This window comes from Salvelinus namaycush, unplaced genomic scaffold, assembly GCF_016432855.1.
Source record: "Salvelinus namaycush isolate Seneca unplaced genomic scaffold, SaNama_1.0 Scaffold138, whole genome shotgun sequence".
NCBI lineage: Eukaryota > Metazoa > Chordata > Actinopteri > Salmoniformes > Salmonidae > Salvelinus > Salvelinus namaycush.
Window position 1 is genome coordinate 329,108 of NW_024058097.1, and position 18,657 is coordinate 347,764.

An 18,657-nucleotide genomic window follows, 5' to 3' on the forward strand; every position below is an offset into this window, starting at 1 on the left:
TCGCTAACTCTCGCTCTCTCTCTGGGCTTATCGCTAACTCTCGCTCTCTCTCTGGGCTTATCGCTAACTCTCTCTGGGCTTATCGCTAGTTCTCTCTCTGCCGATGTCTCTCTTCCTCCACTCATCCCTATTTTCTCTCTCTCTCCACAGACAGTATGATTCGAGTGGGAGGAGACTACCAGGCACAGATACCCGAGTTAAACCCAGGTACCAAAGAGGGAAGGGGGGGACAGAGAGGGAGGTGGATTTGATTATTTGGCTGTGTATGTGACAGATGGAGTGAGAGAAAATGAGGAATGTATGACTAACGTGTGTGTGTGTACAGACACTCCAAGCCGCTACAATGAGAAGGAGCAGAGGAGTATGCTGGTGTGGTGCCCCAACAGCCTCATCTCTGACGCCATGTGTAAACACACAAATTATCTGCTATCTCTGTCTCTCTGTCTCTGCTGTCTCTCTCTCTCTCTCTGCTCTCTCTCTCAATTCAATTAAAGGGCTTTATTGGCATGGGAAACATATGTTAACATTGCCAAAGCATGTGAAGTAGATAATAAACAACTCTCTCTCACTCTCCCCCTCTCTGCTCACTCTCCCCCTCTCGCTCACTCTCCCCCTTTCTGCTCACTCTCCCCCTCTCGCTCTGCTCACTCTCTCTCTCTGCTCACTCTCCCCCTCTCGCTCTGCCTCGCTCTGCTCACTCTCCCTCGCTCTGCTCACTCTCCCTCGCTCTGCTCACTCTCCCTCTCTCTGCTCACTCTCCCTCTCGCTCTGCTCACTCTCCCTCTCGCTCTGCTCACTCTCCCTCTCGCTCTGCTCACTCTCCCTCTCGCTCTGCTCACTCTCCCTCTCGCTCTGCTCACTCTCCCTCTGCTCACTCTCCCCCTCTCTGCTCACTCTCTCTCTCTCTCGCTCTGCTCACTCTCTCTCTCGCTCTGCTCACTCTCTCTCTCGCTCTGCTCACTCTCCCTCTCGCTCTGCTCACTCTCCCCCTCTCTGCTCACTCTCCCCCTCTCTGCTCGCTCTGCTCACTCTCTCTCTCGCTCTGCTCACTCTCTCTCGCTCTGCTCACTCTCTCTCTCGCTCTGCTCACTCTCCCTCTCTCTGCTCACTCTCCCTCTCTCTGCTCACTCTCCTTCTCGCTCTGCTCACTCTCCCCCTCTCGCTCTCTCTGCTCACTCTCCCCCTCTCTGCTCACTCTCCCCCTCTCGCTCTCTCTGCTCACTCTCCCCCTCTCGCTCTCTCTCCCTCTCGCTCTGCTCACTCCCCCTCTCTGCTCACTCTCTCTCTCTCGCTCTGCTCACTCTCTCTCTCTCGCTCTGCTCACTCTCTCTCTCGCTCTGCTCTCTCTCTCGCTCTGCTCACTCTCCCTCTCGCTCTGCTCACTCTCCCTCTGCTCACTCTCCCCCTCTCTGCTCACTCTCCCCCTCTCTGCTCACTCTCTCGCTCTGCTCACTCTCTCGCTCTGCTCACTCTCTCGCTCGCTCTGCTCACTCTCTCGCTCTGCTCACTCTCTCTCTCGCTCTGCTCACTCTCCCTCTCTCTGCTCACTCTCCCCCTCTCGCTCTCTCTGCTCACTCTCCCCCTCTCTGCTCACTCTCCCCCTCTCGCTCTCTCTGCTCACTCTCGCTCTCTCTGCTCACTCTCCCCCTCTCGCTCTCTCTGCTCACTCTCCCCCTCTCGCTCTCTCTGCTCACTCTCGCTCTGCTCACTCTCTCTCTCTGCTCTCTCTCTCTCGCTCTGCTCCCTCTCTCTCTCGCTCTGCTCCCTCTCTCTCTCGCTCTGCTCCCTCTCCCTCTCGCTCTGCTCCCTCTCCCTCTCGCTCTGCTCCCTCTCCCTCTCGCTCTGCTCCCTCTCCCTCTCGCTCTGCTCCCTCTCCCTTTCTCTGCTCACTCTCCCTCCCTCCCTCTCTCGCTCTGCTCACTCTCCCGCTCTGCTCTCCCTCTCCTCTGCTCCCTCTCGCTCTCTCCCTTTCTCTGCTCACTCTCCCCCTCTCGCTCTCTCTGCTCACTCTCCCCCTCTCGCTCTCTCTCCCTCTCGCTCTGCTCACTCTCCCCCTCTCTGCTCACTCTCTCTCTCTCGCTCTGCTCACTCTCTCTCTCTCGCTCTGCTCACTCTCTCTCTCGCTCTGCTCTCTCTCTCGCTCTGCTCACTCTCCCTCTCGCTCTGCTCACTCTCCCTCTGCTCACTCTCCCCCTCTCTGCTCACTCTCCCCCTCTCTGCTCACTCTCTCGCTCTGCTCACTCTCTCGCTCTGCTCACTCTCTCGCTCGCTCTGCTCACTCTCTCGCTCTGCTCACTCTCTCTCTCGCTCTGCTCACTCTCCCTCTCTCTGCTCACTCTCCCCCTCTCGCTCTCTCTGCTCACTCTCCCCCTCTCTGCTCACTCTCCCCCTCTCGCTCTCTCTGCTCACTCTCGCTCTCTCTGCTCACTCTCCCCCTCTCGCTCTCTCTGCTCACTCTCCCCCTCTCGCTCTCTCTGCTCACTCTCGCTCTGCTCACTCTCTCTCTCTGCTCTCTCTCTCGCTCTGCTCCCTCTCTCTCTCGCTCTGCTCCCTCTCTCTCTCGCTCTGCTCCCTCTCCCTCTCGCTCTGCTCCCTCTCCCTCTCGCTCTGCTCCCTCTCCCTCTCGCTCTCTCTCTCCCTTTCTCTGCTCACTCTCCCTCCCTCCCTCTCTCGCTCTGCTCACTCTCCCGCTCTGCTCTCCCTCTCCTCTGCTCCCTCTCGCTCTCTCCCTTTCTCTGCTCACTCTCCCTCCCTCCCTCTCTCGCTCTGCTCACTCTCCCGCTCTGCTCTCTCTCTCTGCTCTCCCTCTCCTCTGCTCTCTCTCCTCTCTCCCCCCCAGTGGATGAGTATATTCTGATGGCTAAAGAGAAGCATGGCTACAACATGGAACAGGTACAGTCAATCTGACTTTAAACAGGAAATATACTGAACAAATATAAACAAAACATTTCAAAGATTTTACTGAGTTTCAGTTCACAAGGAAATCAGTCAATAAAAATAAAATAAAAAAGGTACTAATCTCAGAATTTCACATGACTGGGATTACAGATATGCATCTGTTGGTCACAGATACCTTAAAAAAAGTAGGGGCGTGGATCAGAAAACCAGTCAGTATCTGGTGTGACCACCATGTGCCTCATGCAGCGCGACACATCTCCTTCACATAGAGTTGATCAGGCTGTTGATTGAGGTCTGTGGAATGTTGTCCCACTCCTCTTCCATGGCTGTGTGAAGTCGCTGGATATTGGCGGGAACTGGAACACGCTGTCGTACACGTCGATCCAGAGCATCCCAAACATGCTCAATGGGTGACATGTCTGGTGAGTATGCAGGCCATGGAAGAACTGGGACATTTTCAGCTTCCAGGAATTGTGTACAGATCCTTGCGATATGGGGTTGTGTATTATCCTGCTGAAACATGAGGTGATGGCGACCGATAGAAATTGGCAAAGATAAAATGCAATTGTGTTCGTTGTCCGTAGCTTATACCTGCCCGTACCATAACTCCACCGCCACCATGGGGCGCTCTGTTCACAATGTGGCCATCAGCAAACCGCTTGGCTGCACGACGCCATACAAATTCTATGGTTGGACGTACTGCCAAATTCTCTGGCAACACCTCTGGTGGACAATCCTGGAGTCAGCAAACAAATTTCACACTCCCTTGTCCCCCAGCACAAGGTGCACCTGTGTAATGATTGTGCTGTTTTAATCAGCTTCTTGATATGCCACACCGGTGGATGGATTATTTTGGCAAAGTAGAAATGCTCACTAATAGGGATGTAAACAAATTTGTTCACAATTTTGAGTGAAATAAGCATTTTGTGTATATGGGACATTTCTGGGATCTTTTATTTCAGCTCATGAAACATGGGACCAACACTTTACATGTTGTGTTTTATATTTATGTTCTGTGTAGTTATCTCATAGAGCTCTGGTTCAAAATAATGCACTAAATAGGGAATAAGGTGACACTGGGAATTAATCCTCCTGTCTGTCCCCCTCCCCTTGGTCAAAATGTCACTGCTCTCTCTCTCTCTCTCTCTCTGTCTGTCCCCCTACCCTGGGTCAAAATTTTACTTCTCTCTCTGTCCCCCTCCCCTGGGTCAAAATGTCACTGCTCTCTCTGTCCCCCTCCCCTGGGTCAAAATGTCACTGCTCTCTCTGTCCCCCTCCCCTGGGTCAAAATGTCACTGCTCTCTCTGTCTGTCCCCCACCCCTGGGTCAAAATGTCACTTCTCTCTCTGTCTGTCCCCCTATCCTGGGTCAAAATGTTACTTCTCTCTGTCTCTCTCTGTCCCCCTCCCCTGGTTCAAAATGTCACTTCTCTCTCTCTCTCTGTCTGTCCCCCTCCCCTGGGTCAAAATGTCACCGCTCTCTCTCTCTGTCTGTCCCCCTCCCCTGGGTCAAAATGTCACTGCTCTGTCTGTCCAGGCCCTGTCTCTAAATGTCACTGCTCTGTCTGTCAAGGCCCTGGGTCTAAATGTCACTGCTCTCTGTCTATAAAGGCCCTGGGTCTAAATGTCACTGCTCTCTGTCTGTCTGTCTGTCTGTGTCTGTCTGTCTGTCTCTGTCTGTCCAGGCCCTGGGTCTAAATGTCACTGCTCTCTCTCTGTCTGTCTGTCTGTCTGTCTGTCCAGGCCCTGTCTCTATCTGTCTGTCCAGGCCCTGTCTCTAAATGTCACTGCTCCCTGTCTGTCTGTCTGTCCAGGCCCTGGGTCTAAATGTCACTGCTCTCTCTCTGTCTGTCTGTCCATGCCCTGTCTCTGTCACTGCTGTCTGTCCAGGCCCTGTCTCTAAATGTAACTGCTCTCTGTCTGTCTGTCCAGGCCCTGGGTCTAAATGTCACTGCTCTCTGTCTGTCCAGGCCCTGGGTCTAAATGTCACTGCTCTCTGTCTGTCCAGGCCCTGGGTCTAAATGTCACTGCTCTCTGTCTGTCCAGGCCCTGTCTCTAAATGTCACTGCTCTCTGTCTGTCTGTCTGTCTGTCTAGGCCCTGTCTCTAAATGTTACTGCTCTCTGTCTATCTGTCTGTCCAGGCCCTGGGGATGCTGCTGTGGCATAAACATGATGTGGAGTGTTCCCTTGCTGACCTGGCTAACTTCACTCCCTTTCCTGAGGAGTGGACCGTAGAGGACAAGGTCCTGTTTGAACAGGCCTTCAGCTTCCATGGCAAGAGCTTCCATCGTATACAACAGATGGTGAGGACACTTACTGGGGAGCTACACTGGAGCGTTGTGAAAACACTGTTTAACCTGTTTACACTGGAGAACCAGAGTGTAATTTTAATCTCACCCCCCTCTCTCTCTGTCCCTCTCTCTCTCGCTCTGTCCCCCCCCTCCCTCTCTCTCTCTCGCTCTGTCCCCCCCTCTCTCTCTCGCTCTGTCCCCCCCCTCTCTCTCTCACTCTGTCCCCCCCCCCTCTCTCGCCCCCCCCCCCTCTCTCTCGCTCCCCCCTCCTCCCTCTCTCGCTCTGTTCCCCCCCCCCCCCCCCCCCCCTCGCTCTGTTCCCCCCCCCCCCCCCCCCTATCTCTGTCCCCCCCCCCCTTCTCTCTGTAGCTGCCTGATAAGCTGGTCTCAGGCCTGGTCCGGTACTACTACAGCTGGAAGAAGACCAGGACCAGAACCAGTGTTATGGACCGACAGGCTAGAAGACTGGTCAGAAAGACAGACAAGGAAGATGGGTGAGGAGGAGAGAGTGAGAGGGGAAAGGAATGGAGGGGGTAGGGAGGAATGGAGGGGGTAAGGAGGAGAGGGGGAAGGAATGGAGGGGTGGGAGGTGGACAGGAGGGAGACATGGGGAGGGGAGAGACTAGAGAACACAAACTATATATACCTCGGCCTAAACATCAGCGCCACAGGTAACTTCCACTTAGCTGTGAACGAGCTGAGAAACAAGGCAAGAAGGACCTTCTATGCCATTTAAAAGGAACAAAATTCGACATACACTAGGGCTCCCGAGTGGCGCAGCGGTCTAAGGCACTGCATCTCAGTGCTAGAGGCGTCACTACAGACCCTGGTTTGATTCCAGGCTGTTTCACAACCAGCTGTGATTGGGAGTCCCTATTTTGTTTATCTGTCGGCCCCTGGCCCTGTGTGTAGCTAACTGACCCTCTCTGCCCATTCATCGCCATATACCTGTTGTTGTTGTCCTAGCTCTTTACCCGTTGTTGTCTTAGCTCTCCCAATCAACACCTGTGATTTCTTTATGCCTCTCTCTAATGTCAATATGCCTTGTATACTGTTGTTTAGGGCAGCTCTCATTGTTTTATTTTACTGCGGAGCCCCTAGTCCTGCTCAACATGCCTCAGATAGCCCCCTTGTCCCACCCCCCACATGCGGAGACCGCACCTAGCTTAACTGGTGCCTCCAGAGATGCAACCACTCTCATCGTCACTCAATGCCTAGGTTTACCTCCACTGTACTCGCACCCTACCATACCCTTGTCTGTACATTATGCCCTGAATCTATCCTACCACGCCCAGAAATCTGCTCCTTTTATTCTCTGTTCCCAAAGCACTAGACGACCAGTTCTTATAGCTTTTAGCCGTACCCTCATCCTACTCCTCCGTTCCTCTAGTGATGTTTATTTTACATTTCATTTATTTATTTCACCTTTATTTAACCAGGTAGGCAGTTGAGAACAAGTTCTCATTTACAGTGTGTGCAAATGAAGTAAGGAGGTAAGGCAATAAATAGGCCAACAGTAGTGAAGAAATTACAATATAGCAATTTACACTGGAGTGAAAGATGTGCAGATGAGGATGTGCAAGTAGAAATACTGGTGTGCAAAAGAGCAGAAAAACAAAAACATATGGGGATGAGGTAGTTATTTACAGATGGGCTGTGTACAGCTGCAGCAATTGGTAAGCTGCTCAGATAGCTGACGCTTAAAGTTAGTGAGGGAGATATGAGTCTCCAGCTTCAGTGATTTTTGCAATTCGTTCCAGTCATTGGCAGCAGAGAACTGGAAGGAAAGGCGGCCAAAGGAGGAATTGGCTTTGGGGATGACCAGTGAAATACACCTGCTGGAGCGCATGCTCCACCCTGCTATTTGTGGCAGGGAGGTTAGAGACAAGGAGGGGGGGGGGGGGGTTAGTGAGACAAGGAGGGGGAGGGGGGGTTAGTGAGACAAGGAGGGGGGGGGGGGGGGGGGGGGTTAGAGAGAGACAAGGAGGGGGGGGGGGTTAGAGTGAGATTTGAAAGGGTAAAGAGATTGAAAGTAAGAATGTACAAAATTAATCGCTCTGTCACTTATTCATCCCCCTTCTCTTTATCCCTCCCTCTCTCCATCCCTTCTCTCTCCCTTCCTCAGTAATGATGAGATAGAGGGAGACCCGGGCAGCGACAGCGACTTTGAGATCGACACCAAGAAAGAGGTGAGCAGAATGAAGTGTTCCTCTTCTCCTGAGTGGCACAGTGGTCTAAGGCACTGCATCTCAGTGCTAGAGGCGTCACTACAGACCACGGTTCGATTCCGGGCTGTATCACAACCTGCCACGATCGGGAGTTCCATAGGGCAGCGCACAAGGGGAGGGTTTGGCCGTCATTGTACATAAGAATTTGTTCTTAACTGACTTGCCTAGTTAAATAAAGGTTAAATGTCTGTGTACGGACCCTCCAGACAGTGAAGCAGCAGAGCTCCAGTGGTTCTGGAGGAGAGAGGGGAGCGCCAGGCCGGTCTAACCCACAGAGGAAGGAGTCTGTTGGGGCTCAGTACCGCCACCACCCCCTGAGAGCTCGTCGGAGACCACCTAAAGGTACCTTAGACACACACTGGGTTTCTTTATCCAGGTGTGCGCGTGCGTTAGTGTTGCATGGTATACCGAAACTTTTTTTGATTTAAAAACAAAAAGTTCGTTACTGGAATTTTTGTTACGTTCAGAACTCAAACTTCTGTCAAATGTCTTGAGAGACCGAAGTCTGTCAGCGCAGCCCTTTTATAGAGCAAAGTGCCTGGTCCACTGAGTCATTCATTACTAGTGCCATCTGGCATGTAGAAACTGTTAATTACTGTTCTCAAAACAATGTCCATACAGGCTGGAAAAACTTTACAATGCAGTTAGGTACCTGTAGCTTCCAGCTAGCTTTGTAGGCTAACTTTCCTTGCTAGCTTACAGCTGAAGCTTTTGTCACGTTCCCCAGCAAGAAAACCAACAGAGTCACTGACAACAACAACAAAAACAAAGTAGGCGGGGTTTTAGGGGGTAACAACTGGAACCTAAAAGACACTCACCATGAGAGCCACTACATTTGCCCAAGAAGAGGAAAACAAAAGAAAAACCCACACCAAAACTTAGACAGGAAACAAACAAAAACAGGGAAGATCAGATAAAGGAATGTTTGTCTAGAAATCGAAATTTGGAGCGCCAACTAAAAGGTGTTAACCTTCCACATCTACCAAGACAACTGGAGCACTGGGCCAGCACAGGTGTAACACCTTCCCACTAACGAGATGGACAACCAGCACAGGTGAAACACCTTCCCACTAACGAGATGGACAACCAGCACAGGTGAAACACCTTCCCACTAACGAGATGGACAACCAGCACAGGTGTAACACCTTCCCACTAACGAGATGGACAACCAGCACAGGTGTAACACCTTCCCACTAACGAGATGGACAACCAGCACAGGTGTAACACATACTGACTAACAAGGTGACACCAATCGGTGTGCCCCCATACGTGCTAAAGTACAACCTCAAAACATAAATAGAAAAACCAAAACCTGTAACATCTTCCTCCTATTATTTTTGTTGGACAAGTTTGCTCATCACCAACAGGAAACAACCATCTCACAACATAATCAGCTTAAATGTACTGCCGTCTCCAATATAAACATGGTGTCTTGGCTGTCAATAATTAAATGCCAGATAGAAAAGCCACCTTTTTTATTTAGTTTTTAAATGTGTATGGGTTTTGTTTTTGGTTTGGAAAATATATTTTTTTATTTACCTTTTTTTGTTTTTTGGACATAGTTTGCTTTAAAAAAAACTCTGAAGTTTTGGGAAAAACTCACGTATGCTTCTAGAACGCAAAACGTACAGTCAAAATAAATTGTGAGCCAGAGAGCTACCCATTGGCTTAACACAAAACACCAAACTTATTGACTGAAAGACAATCAGCAACCAAGTTGTCCTCACCACAGACATGTCTGATTTCAAGGGGAAACTCCTGCAACATCCATAGTAACTTTCCTGTCGTGAGGAAAGTTACCACCTCATTGTGGAGCTTCTCTCTTTTCAGGGTTCGGTCGATTAGACATGTTGTTGGATCAAGGCCCCAATGTTGTGCTCTAGTACATTTGTGTGAGTTGGCACATCTGAGCGTAAACCCTGATATTCTAAAAGTAGTGAGACAATGGTGCCAAAAAGACATCAAGGTTTTCTAGAATCTCTGAGTTACTCAACCGGTACGGGGTGTATTGGGCTTTCCTCGTGCTCTTGAGGACGACTATAGTCAACGATGACACTAGTGGCCACAGGCAGAACATCACTACCGGTTTCCAACAACATCGTCACCCGATCGTAGCGGTTGAAGTACGGTTTCAACATGTTGACATGACACAGCCAGGTTTTTTCTGCTGACTTGATGTCCAAATACGAGCCGGTTCGAATTAAAACCGAGAGATTCCTGCACAACCTCCCGCACTGCAAACAGTACAAGAGGGACCCATCCAACTCAAAGCAGTAAGCTCTCAACATAGACCTCAAAGTCTGATAATCTCCCAAGAGCCTCTGGGCGGTAGGCACCAGAGGGACAACGTGCTACACCCGAGACCCTTGACATGAAACTCAAACCTTGGTCCGCCTGCACTACCTGCTGAAGCCAGGAACGTTGAAAAGAACCCCGCCGGGGTTAAGAGAAACTGCTTCCCGCTCTTCGCTCTGGGCAAAGGACCATCACAATCCACCAGAACCCTGCTGAAAGGTTAGTCAAAAGCAGGAATCGGCTGCAAAGGTGCAACCGGTACAGCTTGGTTCAGTTTACCCGTATGTTGGCAAACGCCACAGGATTTACAGTGAGCCACAACATCCTGTTTCAGACCAGGTCAGAAGAAGTTATGCAAGATACGGTCACACGTCTTGTTGACCCCATGATGGCCTGACATACTACCATCATGACCCAACCTCGGTATCTCTTGTCGAAGCGTAACTGGAACAGCAATTTGAAATACACTGGGCCACAATACACTTGCCAGGAAGTGGTGTGAGAACACCATCTCCTCATCAGAACGCCATCTCCGTCAAAAGTAACCCACACGAACTTCATCAAACTCCTCTGGACGTATCTCAACTAAAAGAGGGAAACGTCATTACTCTGTTCAGCAATCGGCTGTTTCCTAGACCTTAAAGTGTCAACCGGTCTTCCTTCAGCGGTCCTACAAAATCACTCACCTTTGTGGTTTTCAAAGGGGAGATGAACTTAGGAGTTTCCCCCCCCCCCCCGATTTCGCAATATCCAATTGGTAGTTAGTCTTGTCCCATCGCTGCAACTCCCGTAACGGACTCAGGAGAGGCGAAGGTCGAGAGCCATGCGTCTTCAGAAACGCATCTCCGCCAAGCCGCGCCGTTTCTTGACACACTGCTCGCTTAACCCGGAAGCCAGCAGCACCGATGTGTCGGAGGAAACACCGTACATCTGGCGACCGCAGTCAGCGTGCAATACACCCGGCCCGCCACAAGGAGTCGCTAGAGCGTGATGGGACAAGGACATACCGGCCAATTGTGCGCCGCCTAATGGGTCTCCTAGTCGCGGCCGGCTGCAAAACAGCCTGGGATCAAACAAGGGTCTGTAGTGAGCCTCTAGCACTGCGATGCAGTGCCCTAGACCGCTGCGCCACTCGGAAGGCCCAACTTGGGAGGTTCACCGAAATCATGATCACCCATAAACGTCTCAGACAGATCAACCATGGTGGGATCGCTGACATCCTCAACGCCAGACTTGCTCCCGGCAACTTTCTTAGACGGAGCACGTGTAACGGCACACTGTGGAAACACTCTAGGGTACTTTTCTGATAACCCATCAGGTTCCTCTACTCTGAGTACTCTGAGTTCCTTACAAACGACAGGATTTGGCACGACCTTCCCTCCAGCCAAATCGTTTCCAAAAATGTATGAGACCCCCTTTACCGGTAGGCTAGGCCTCACTACAACGACGACGGAACCATAAATAAGATCAGATTCGAGTTCCACATTTATACAAATTAACTTCATGCAACTCATCTCCACTCCTCGTACTAACACACTGTAGCCAGTTGCTGAAGCGTCAAAGGCAGAACACCATCCAAAATGAAGGACTGGGCCCGCCCCGGTGTCTCGCAGTATCTTCCCCCCCGGCTGCTCAACAGCATCGCTACTCTGCAGACACACAAACCCATCTGAAACAAAGGTTTCATACACATCTGATCCAAAGTCTTGTTTAGGAGATACACCACTCCTCATCAGAGACCTAATGGGCTGGAGTGTTCCCAGTCAGAGTGTTCCCAGTCCCCATCAGAGACCTAATGGGCTGGAGTGTTCCCAGTCCCCATCAGAGACCTAATGGGCTGGAGTGTTCCCAGTCCCAACCAGAGACCTAATGGGCTGGAGTGTTCCCAGTCCCAACCAGAGACCTAATGGGCTGGAGTGTTCCCAGTCCCAACCAGAGACCTAATGGGCTGGAGTGTTCCCAGTCCCAACCAGAGACCTAATGGGCTGGAGTGTTCCCAGTCCCAACCAGAGACCTAATGGGCTGGAGTGTTCCCAGTCCCCATCAGAGACCTAATGGGCTGGAGTGTTCCCAGTCCCCATCAGAGACCTAATGGGCTGAAGTGTTCCCAGTCCCAACCAGAGACCTAATGGGCTGGAGTGTTCCCAGTCTCAACCAGAGACCTAATGGGCTGGAGTGTTCCCAGTCTCAACCAGAGACCTAATGAGCTGGAGAGTGGATACGATTTTTTTTTCTTTTTTCTGCCGATCTTTATCTTAGGGCACTGTAGAATTGGACTGAAACCTCTTAGTAAGGAGGTGACTTCTCTGAATTGCTTTTTGCATAGGGATAATAACTACGGGGTGCATTTTATGTGAAGGTCATTTTATGTGAAGGTCATTTTATGTGTCATCACAAACATCTGCAGCTTTCTCGAGTGAGATCCTTGTGCTCATAAATGTAGGTCGCAACCCTTTCCTGAAGACAATTCTTGAAACTGCTCGAAGTATGAGTCTTTAAATCCTCAAGAGTCTTGACCTCTTGAGAGCCACCGATCAAAAAAAATAAATACATAGTTGTTCCCTTGCCAACTCAATGTGGCTTTGTAATTCACATCAATTCACTTCCCTAGTACTTTGTTTGTGATAATAGGCAAACAAGATGATTTCAAAGCTGATTGTCTGTAAAAAAAAAAAAAAACTGTTGTTAATTCACTTAGTCTCCCTCACCACCAAAAACGAATTCCCTTCTTCGTCTCTCTCACCTCCCGTCTGGTTTCCACTACATTCCATATTCTGCCTCATGCACGACCTCATTACTTAGAGACTGTGCACACTTTTATAAAAGAAGAGATCGAATCTTCTATGCAAATGTTGTTAATCAGTATAATAAAATATCTCCTTGCAGTTGCCAATAAAATCGTGACGGAGTGTAATACATATAAGTTATGTTCCCTCTCTCTCTCTGTCTGTGTGTGTGTGTATTAACACACTCCTCTCTCTCTATGTGTATTAACACACTCCTCTCTCTCTCTGTGTATTAACACACTCCTCTCTCTCTCTGTGTATTAACACACTCCTCTCTCTCTCTGTGTATTAACACACTCCTCTCTCTCTCTGTGTATTAACACACTCCTCTCTCTCTCTGTGTATTAACACACTCCTCTCTCTCCTCTGTAAAGGCATGCATCTGAACCCCAAGGACATCATGGCTGTGTCAGCCAATCACCACCATGGCTCTGGCAGACAGCTAGACACACACCTGGTGTCACTCAAGAGACGGGTATACACACAGACCACACACACAGACCATATACACACACACACACACACACATCACTTATAGAGTAATAGATTCTCTCTCTCTCCGTCTGTCTCTCTCTGTGTGTCTCAGGTCCAGAGTATTAAGCAGAACAACAGTAGTATGAAACACTGTCTAGACGAGGGCATCGACAACCTGCGTCCTACAGGGGTACATACATTTCCTTATTTAACTTCCTCTTCCCTGTCTTCCGGAGATACCCAAGTAGGTCTTCTCTACACCAGGGGTGTGTCTCAATAGGCTAAAGTTCCTTCATCTATACTAGTGGTGTCAAACATACGGCACGTGGGTGGGTCCAATCTGGCCCGCGGGTGATTAGAGTAAAAAATATAAAACCTTTTTAATTTTTTTTAACCAAATCGAAACTGTATAGAAATGATAATGGGATCTCAGATTGTGTCACAGACGACCGTGACCGGGAGTCCCATAGGTCAGCGCACAATTGTCCCAGTGTTGTCGTCCGGGTTAGGGGAAGGTTTGGCCGGGTGGCTTTCCTTAGCTTATCGCACTCTAGCGACTCCTTGTGGTGGGCTGGGCGCCTGCAAGCTGACTTCAGTTGAACGGTGTTTCCGCCGACATATTAGCGCGGCTGGCTTCAGTTGTCGAAAAAGGGGATAAAATATTTATTTATATATATATATTACCAGTCAAAAGTTTGGACACAACTAAGGGTTTGTCATTATTTTTACTATTTTCTATATTGTAAAATAACAGTCAAGACATCAAAACTGTGAAATAACACATATGGAATCATGTAGTAACCAAAAAAGTGTTAAACAAATCAAAATAGATTTTAGATTCGTCAAAGTAGTCAGCCTTTGCACACTCTTGGCATTCTTTCAACCAGCTTCATGAGGTAGTTAGTTACCTGGAATGCATTTCCAGGTGACTGGAAAAGTCAAAACTTTTGACTGTATATAATGGGCCTACATTCCAACATTTTCTTGACTGTCCAGCTCTAATAATCACTTGACAGTCAGTGGGCATCAAATCAATGGATATTGGACTATTTTTGTAAAATTGACGGCAAGGAAATAAAACACATTTTTAGTACGGCTCTCCGGACCTCGTTGAAGACAGAATGCAGCCCGCGGGGGGAAATGAGTTTGACACCCCCTGATCTACACCCTCATCAGTTAACTTCTCTAGGGTAGGGGGCAGCATTTTCACGTTTGGATGAAAAGCATACCCAAATTCAACTGCTAGCTACTCATCCCCAGAAGATAAGATATGCATATTATTAGTAGATTTGGATAGAAAACACTCTGAAGTTTCTAAAACTGTTTTAATCATGTCTGTGAGTATAACATAACTTATTTAGCAGGCGAAACCCCGTTGACAAACCATTCATATTTTTGTTGTTGTTGAGGTCACTCTTTTCAATGGGAAACCAGATTTCTAAGCGAATTGCTTGCAGTTCCTACGGCTTCCACTGGATGTCAACAGTCCTGAGAAATTGGTTGAAGTTATTCCTTTGTGTAATGAAGAAATACGGCCATCTTGAAGTCGAGTCACTCTAGGTGTCCTGTTTGATTGAAGCGCATGACCAGAAGGCATGCTACATTTGGTTTTAATCCTGTATTGAACACAGATCATCCCATCTTCAATTTTATCGATTATTTACTTTAAAAAATACCTAAAGTTGTATTACAAAAGTGTTTTGAAGTTTTTTGGCAAAGTTTACAGGTAACCTTTGAGATATTTTGTCGTCACGTTTGAGCAAGTTGGAACCTGTGTTTTTCTGGATCAAACGCGCCAAATAAATGGACATTTATCGACGGAATTAATCGAACAAAAGGACCATTTGTGATGTTTATGGGACATATTGGAGTGCCAACAACAGAAGCTCGTCAAAGGTAAGGCATGAATTATATTTTTTATTTCTGCGTTTTCTGTCGCGCCTGCAGGGTTGAAATATGCGTATCTCTCTTTGTTTACAAAGTTGCTATACTCAGATAATAGCATCGTATGCTTTCACCGAAAAGCCTATTTGAATTCTGACATGTTGGCTGGATTCACAACCAGTGTAGCTTTAATTTGGTATCTTTCATGTGTGATTTAATGAAAGTTTGATTTTATAGTAATTAATTTGAATATGGCGCTCTGCATTTTCTCAGGCTTTTTGCCTGAGACAGTAGCGTCTTGCCTAAACTCAGATTTTTGGATATAAATATGAACTTTACCGAACAAAAAATACATGTATTGTGTAACATGAAGTCCTATGAGTGTCATCTGATGAAGACCATCAAAGGTTAGTGATTAATTTTATCTCTTTCTGCTTTTTGTTACTGCTCTCTTTGGCTGGCAAAATGGCTGTCTTTTTCTGTGCTCATACCTAACATAATCGTTTGGTGTGCTTTCGTCGTAAAACCTTTTTGAAATCGGACACTTTGGCTGGATTTACAACAAGTGTAGCTTTAAAATACTTGAATGTTTGAGGAATTTAAATTATGGGATTTCTGTTGTTTTGAATTTGGCACCCTGCAGTTTCACTGGCTGTTGACGAGGTGGGACGCTACCGTCCCACATACCCTAGAGAGGTTAAAAGGTCACGGATTAGTTAGGAACTCCTCTCACCTGGTTGTCTAGGTCATAATGGATTAGTTAGGAACTCACCTGGTTGTCTAGGTCATAATGGATTAGTTAGGAACTCCTCACCTGGTTGTCTAGGTCATAATGGATTAGTTAGGAACTCCTCACCTGGTTGTCTAGGTCATAATGGATTAGTTAGGGACTCACCTCACCTGGTTGTCTAGGTCATAATGGATTAGTTAGGAACTCACCTCACCTGGTTGTCTAGGTCATAATGGATTAGTTAGGAACTCCACTCACCTGGTTGTCTAGGTCATAATGGATTAGTTAGGAACTCCACTCACCTGGTTGTTTAGGTCATAATGGATTAGTTAGGAACTCCTCTCACCTGGTTGTTTAGGTCATAATGAAAACGGTTATAAATAAACTAACTCTTCCTCCTCTCTCTCCAGCCAGCTCACAAGATGAACTCTCGTTGGTCCACTGAGGAACAGCTGCTGGCTGTGCAGGGTGAGTTAACACACCCCCAAAATACAACTCAATCATTTTCTTTAACACAGGAAATTCTTGTATTCTGGCAAATATAACTCACAGAAGAAACACAGTTTGATGATTTCAATGTTGTGATCTGAAACGTATCTTTCTCTTTAAACACCCTCTTCTCCTCAGCTATCCGTCGCTATGGCAAGGACTTTGCGGTGGTTGCCGAGGTAATCGGCAACAAAACTCTGGCCCAGGTGAGCTCCTTCTTCGTTAGTTACCGACGGCGATTCAATCTGGACGAGGTCGTCAAGGAGTGGCAGGCGGAACAAGACGTAGCCTCCACACAGGGGCCTTGTGGGAGTCGTAGTAGGAACGAAGAGAGGGGAGGAGCAGAGGAGGAGGAAGAGGTGAGGAGGGGGTTAGGGTTTGTTTTGGTAAAAGTTTGACAAGTCTGGTGCTGATCTAACTCCTCCCTTCTCTCCTTCCAGATAAAGCTAGAAGACGTTACTCCCCCCGGCGGTGACGCCAACTCCCCCTCTCCCCCCTCATCCAACAACCACACCCCTCCTCCTTCCCTCTCCCAGCCTCCCCCCTTACTGCGCCCGGCTCCCCCCTCTGCCCCCCCCAGCCTCCTCCGGCAGCCCCCTCCGCTCCAGACCCGACCCCTCCAGACCCGAACCCCCCACAATCATCCCCCTCCCCCGTTGATCCGTCCTGCAGTTGCGACTCCGGGCCAACAGGGGAGCTCTAGTCACCGTAGGGAACTAGGAAACAACCTCCGCTCCTCTCCTCCTGCTTGCTCTGGCGCTGGTCAGCCTCCCTCACTGGTAGGGCTCAAAGTAGAGCAAACCAACTCTCACTGACAGAAAGGAGGGGACTCTTGTATATTTAGGGGGGGGGGGGCTCTTGTATACTCAGACGGGTAGATTGTGCTGCTAGTGGAGTGTTTATCCATTATGGTGGAACAATAGACATCAGAATGCAGTAGTTGAATTCAAAGCCTCGCCAGTCTGTTATGTTCAGAAGCCTCTCGTTAAGTCCTCTCTGTATCACTCCGTTCTGACTCACACTCTTAACCAACGACACAACCTGTGAATAACCATACTTCCATCTGAGGCTTGGGTCATCCATCCTTCTGTTCCCGCCCCCCCCCTCTTCTCAGCAGAAAATAGAAGGACATGCCCACACATGCCTCACGGCTGTCTCCGTAGCAGCCAGCACAGATGTGACTGGTTGGCAACGGTGACCCTGTATTTCACCCATCCCTCCTCCCCAAAGAACAGAACTTTCAGAATACCAAAACCCTCAAGGAAAAAAATACACTGGATTGTGGTGATGGATGCCATGACAACAGAACCCCACACACAGTCTCCATGGCAACAACAGAACGAACTCTGGCAAAACACACCCAGGTTCCACTTCCACACTACAAGGTGCTGAACTAATGATTCCACAGGGGAATCAGGAAGACATCCCTCTTCTACCAAATCCACGTATTGTTGGTCTTATGACTGCAGCATTCTTTTGTTAGGTGATCTCTAAGTAGGTAGACATTCCTATATAGTGCACTACTTTGGATCGGAGCCCATTTTGACCAAATCCCTATAGATCCCGGTCCAATGTGGTGCACTACTTTGGATCGGAGCCCATTTTGACCAAATCCCTATAGATCCCAGTCCAATGTGGCGCACTATAAAAGGGAATAGGATGTAATATGTAATCCAAGGCCCATGCATTTCTCCATTCTAAGTAGCATGCTATATGGAACAGAGACCTGTTTTTGATTAAAAGCACAAAAAAATACTGAGTCTCAAATGGCAGCTCTATTTAGCGCTGGTTACAGTTGTGTGCTATGTAAGGGATAGTACTGTACATACTGTGCAATTCACAGGTGTCTGAGAACAAAGTGTGAAGCTGAACTACTCGTAGGGCTGGATTCAAGCCGTATGGAGGGAAGATCTGCATTACAAAGTCATTTCTGAGGCCTCCCGAGTGTCGCAAGGCAGTGCTAGCTGTGCCACTAGAGATCCTGGTTCAAGTCCTGGCTCTGTCGCGGGCGGCACACAATTGGCCCAGCGTCGTCCGGGTTAGGGAGGGTTTGGCCGGCAGGGATATCCTTGTCTCATCGCGCACTGGCGGGCCGGGCGCAGTGCACGCTGACACGGTCGCCAGGTGTACGGTGTTTCCTCCGACACATTGGTGCGGCTTGGTTGGGTTGTGTTTCGGAGGACGCATGGCTCTCGACCTTCGCCTCTCCCGAGTCCGTACGGGAGTTGCAGCGATGAGACAAGACTGTAACTACCAATTGGTGGAGGGAAAAAAAACAACAAACCAAAAAGTCATTTCTGAATATGCAGCGTTGCGTTTAAAAAAAAAATTCAAATCGAGCTATAACGCAGATCTTTCGTGATACGTCTGGCACCCAATTCCCTACATGGTGCACTACTTTTGACCAGAATGGCACCCTAATCCCTACATAGTGCACTACTTTTGACCAGCATAAGGAGTTAGGGTGCCATTTGTAGATTCAAATACTTTGTGGCCTACTACAAATGACTTGACTGTGTTTAGCAGAACAGCCTTCAGCAGGTAATGTTCACGAAGTTTGAGACTGGATTTGCTTGTTATTC

At 48.7% G+C, this 18,657-nt stretch overlaps 1 protein-coding gene across 1 annotated transcript in view; it reads left to right on the forward strand.

The window, feature by feature from the left end:
* Positions 1–18,128, forward strand: part of rcor2 (REST corepressor 2) — a 28,459-nt gene extending 10,331 nt beyond the window's left edge. Inside the window, exons 3-14 of the mRNA XM_038982969.1 lie at positions 151–207; positions 326–406; positions 2,840–2,892; positions 5,040–5,201; positions 5,559–5,683; positions 7,315–7,378; positions 7,624–7,759; positions 12,873–12,973; positions 13,085–13,162; positions 15,997–16,054; positions 16,214–16,434; positions 16,516–18,128. Coding sequence (XP_038838897.1) covers positions 151–207; positions 326–406; positions 2,840–2,892; positions 5,040–5,201; positions 5,559–5,683; positions 7,315–7,378; positions 7,624–7,759; positions 12,873–12,973; positions 13,085–13,162; positions 15,997–16,054; positions 16,214–16,434; positions 16,516–16,890 — 1,511 coding nt within the window. The 3' untranslated portion in view covers positions 16,891–18,128. The remainder of the gene's footprint in view (positions 1–150; positions 208–325; positions 407–2,839; positions 2,893–5,039; positions 5,202–5,558; positions 5,684–7,314; positions 7,379–7,623; positions 7,760–12,872; positions 12,974–13,084; positions 13,163–15,996; positions 16,055–16,213; positions 16,435–16,515) is intronic.
* Positions 18,129–18,657: the final 529 nt, after the last annotated feature.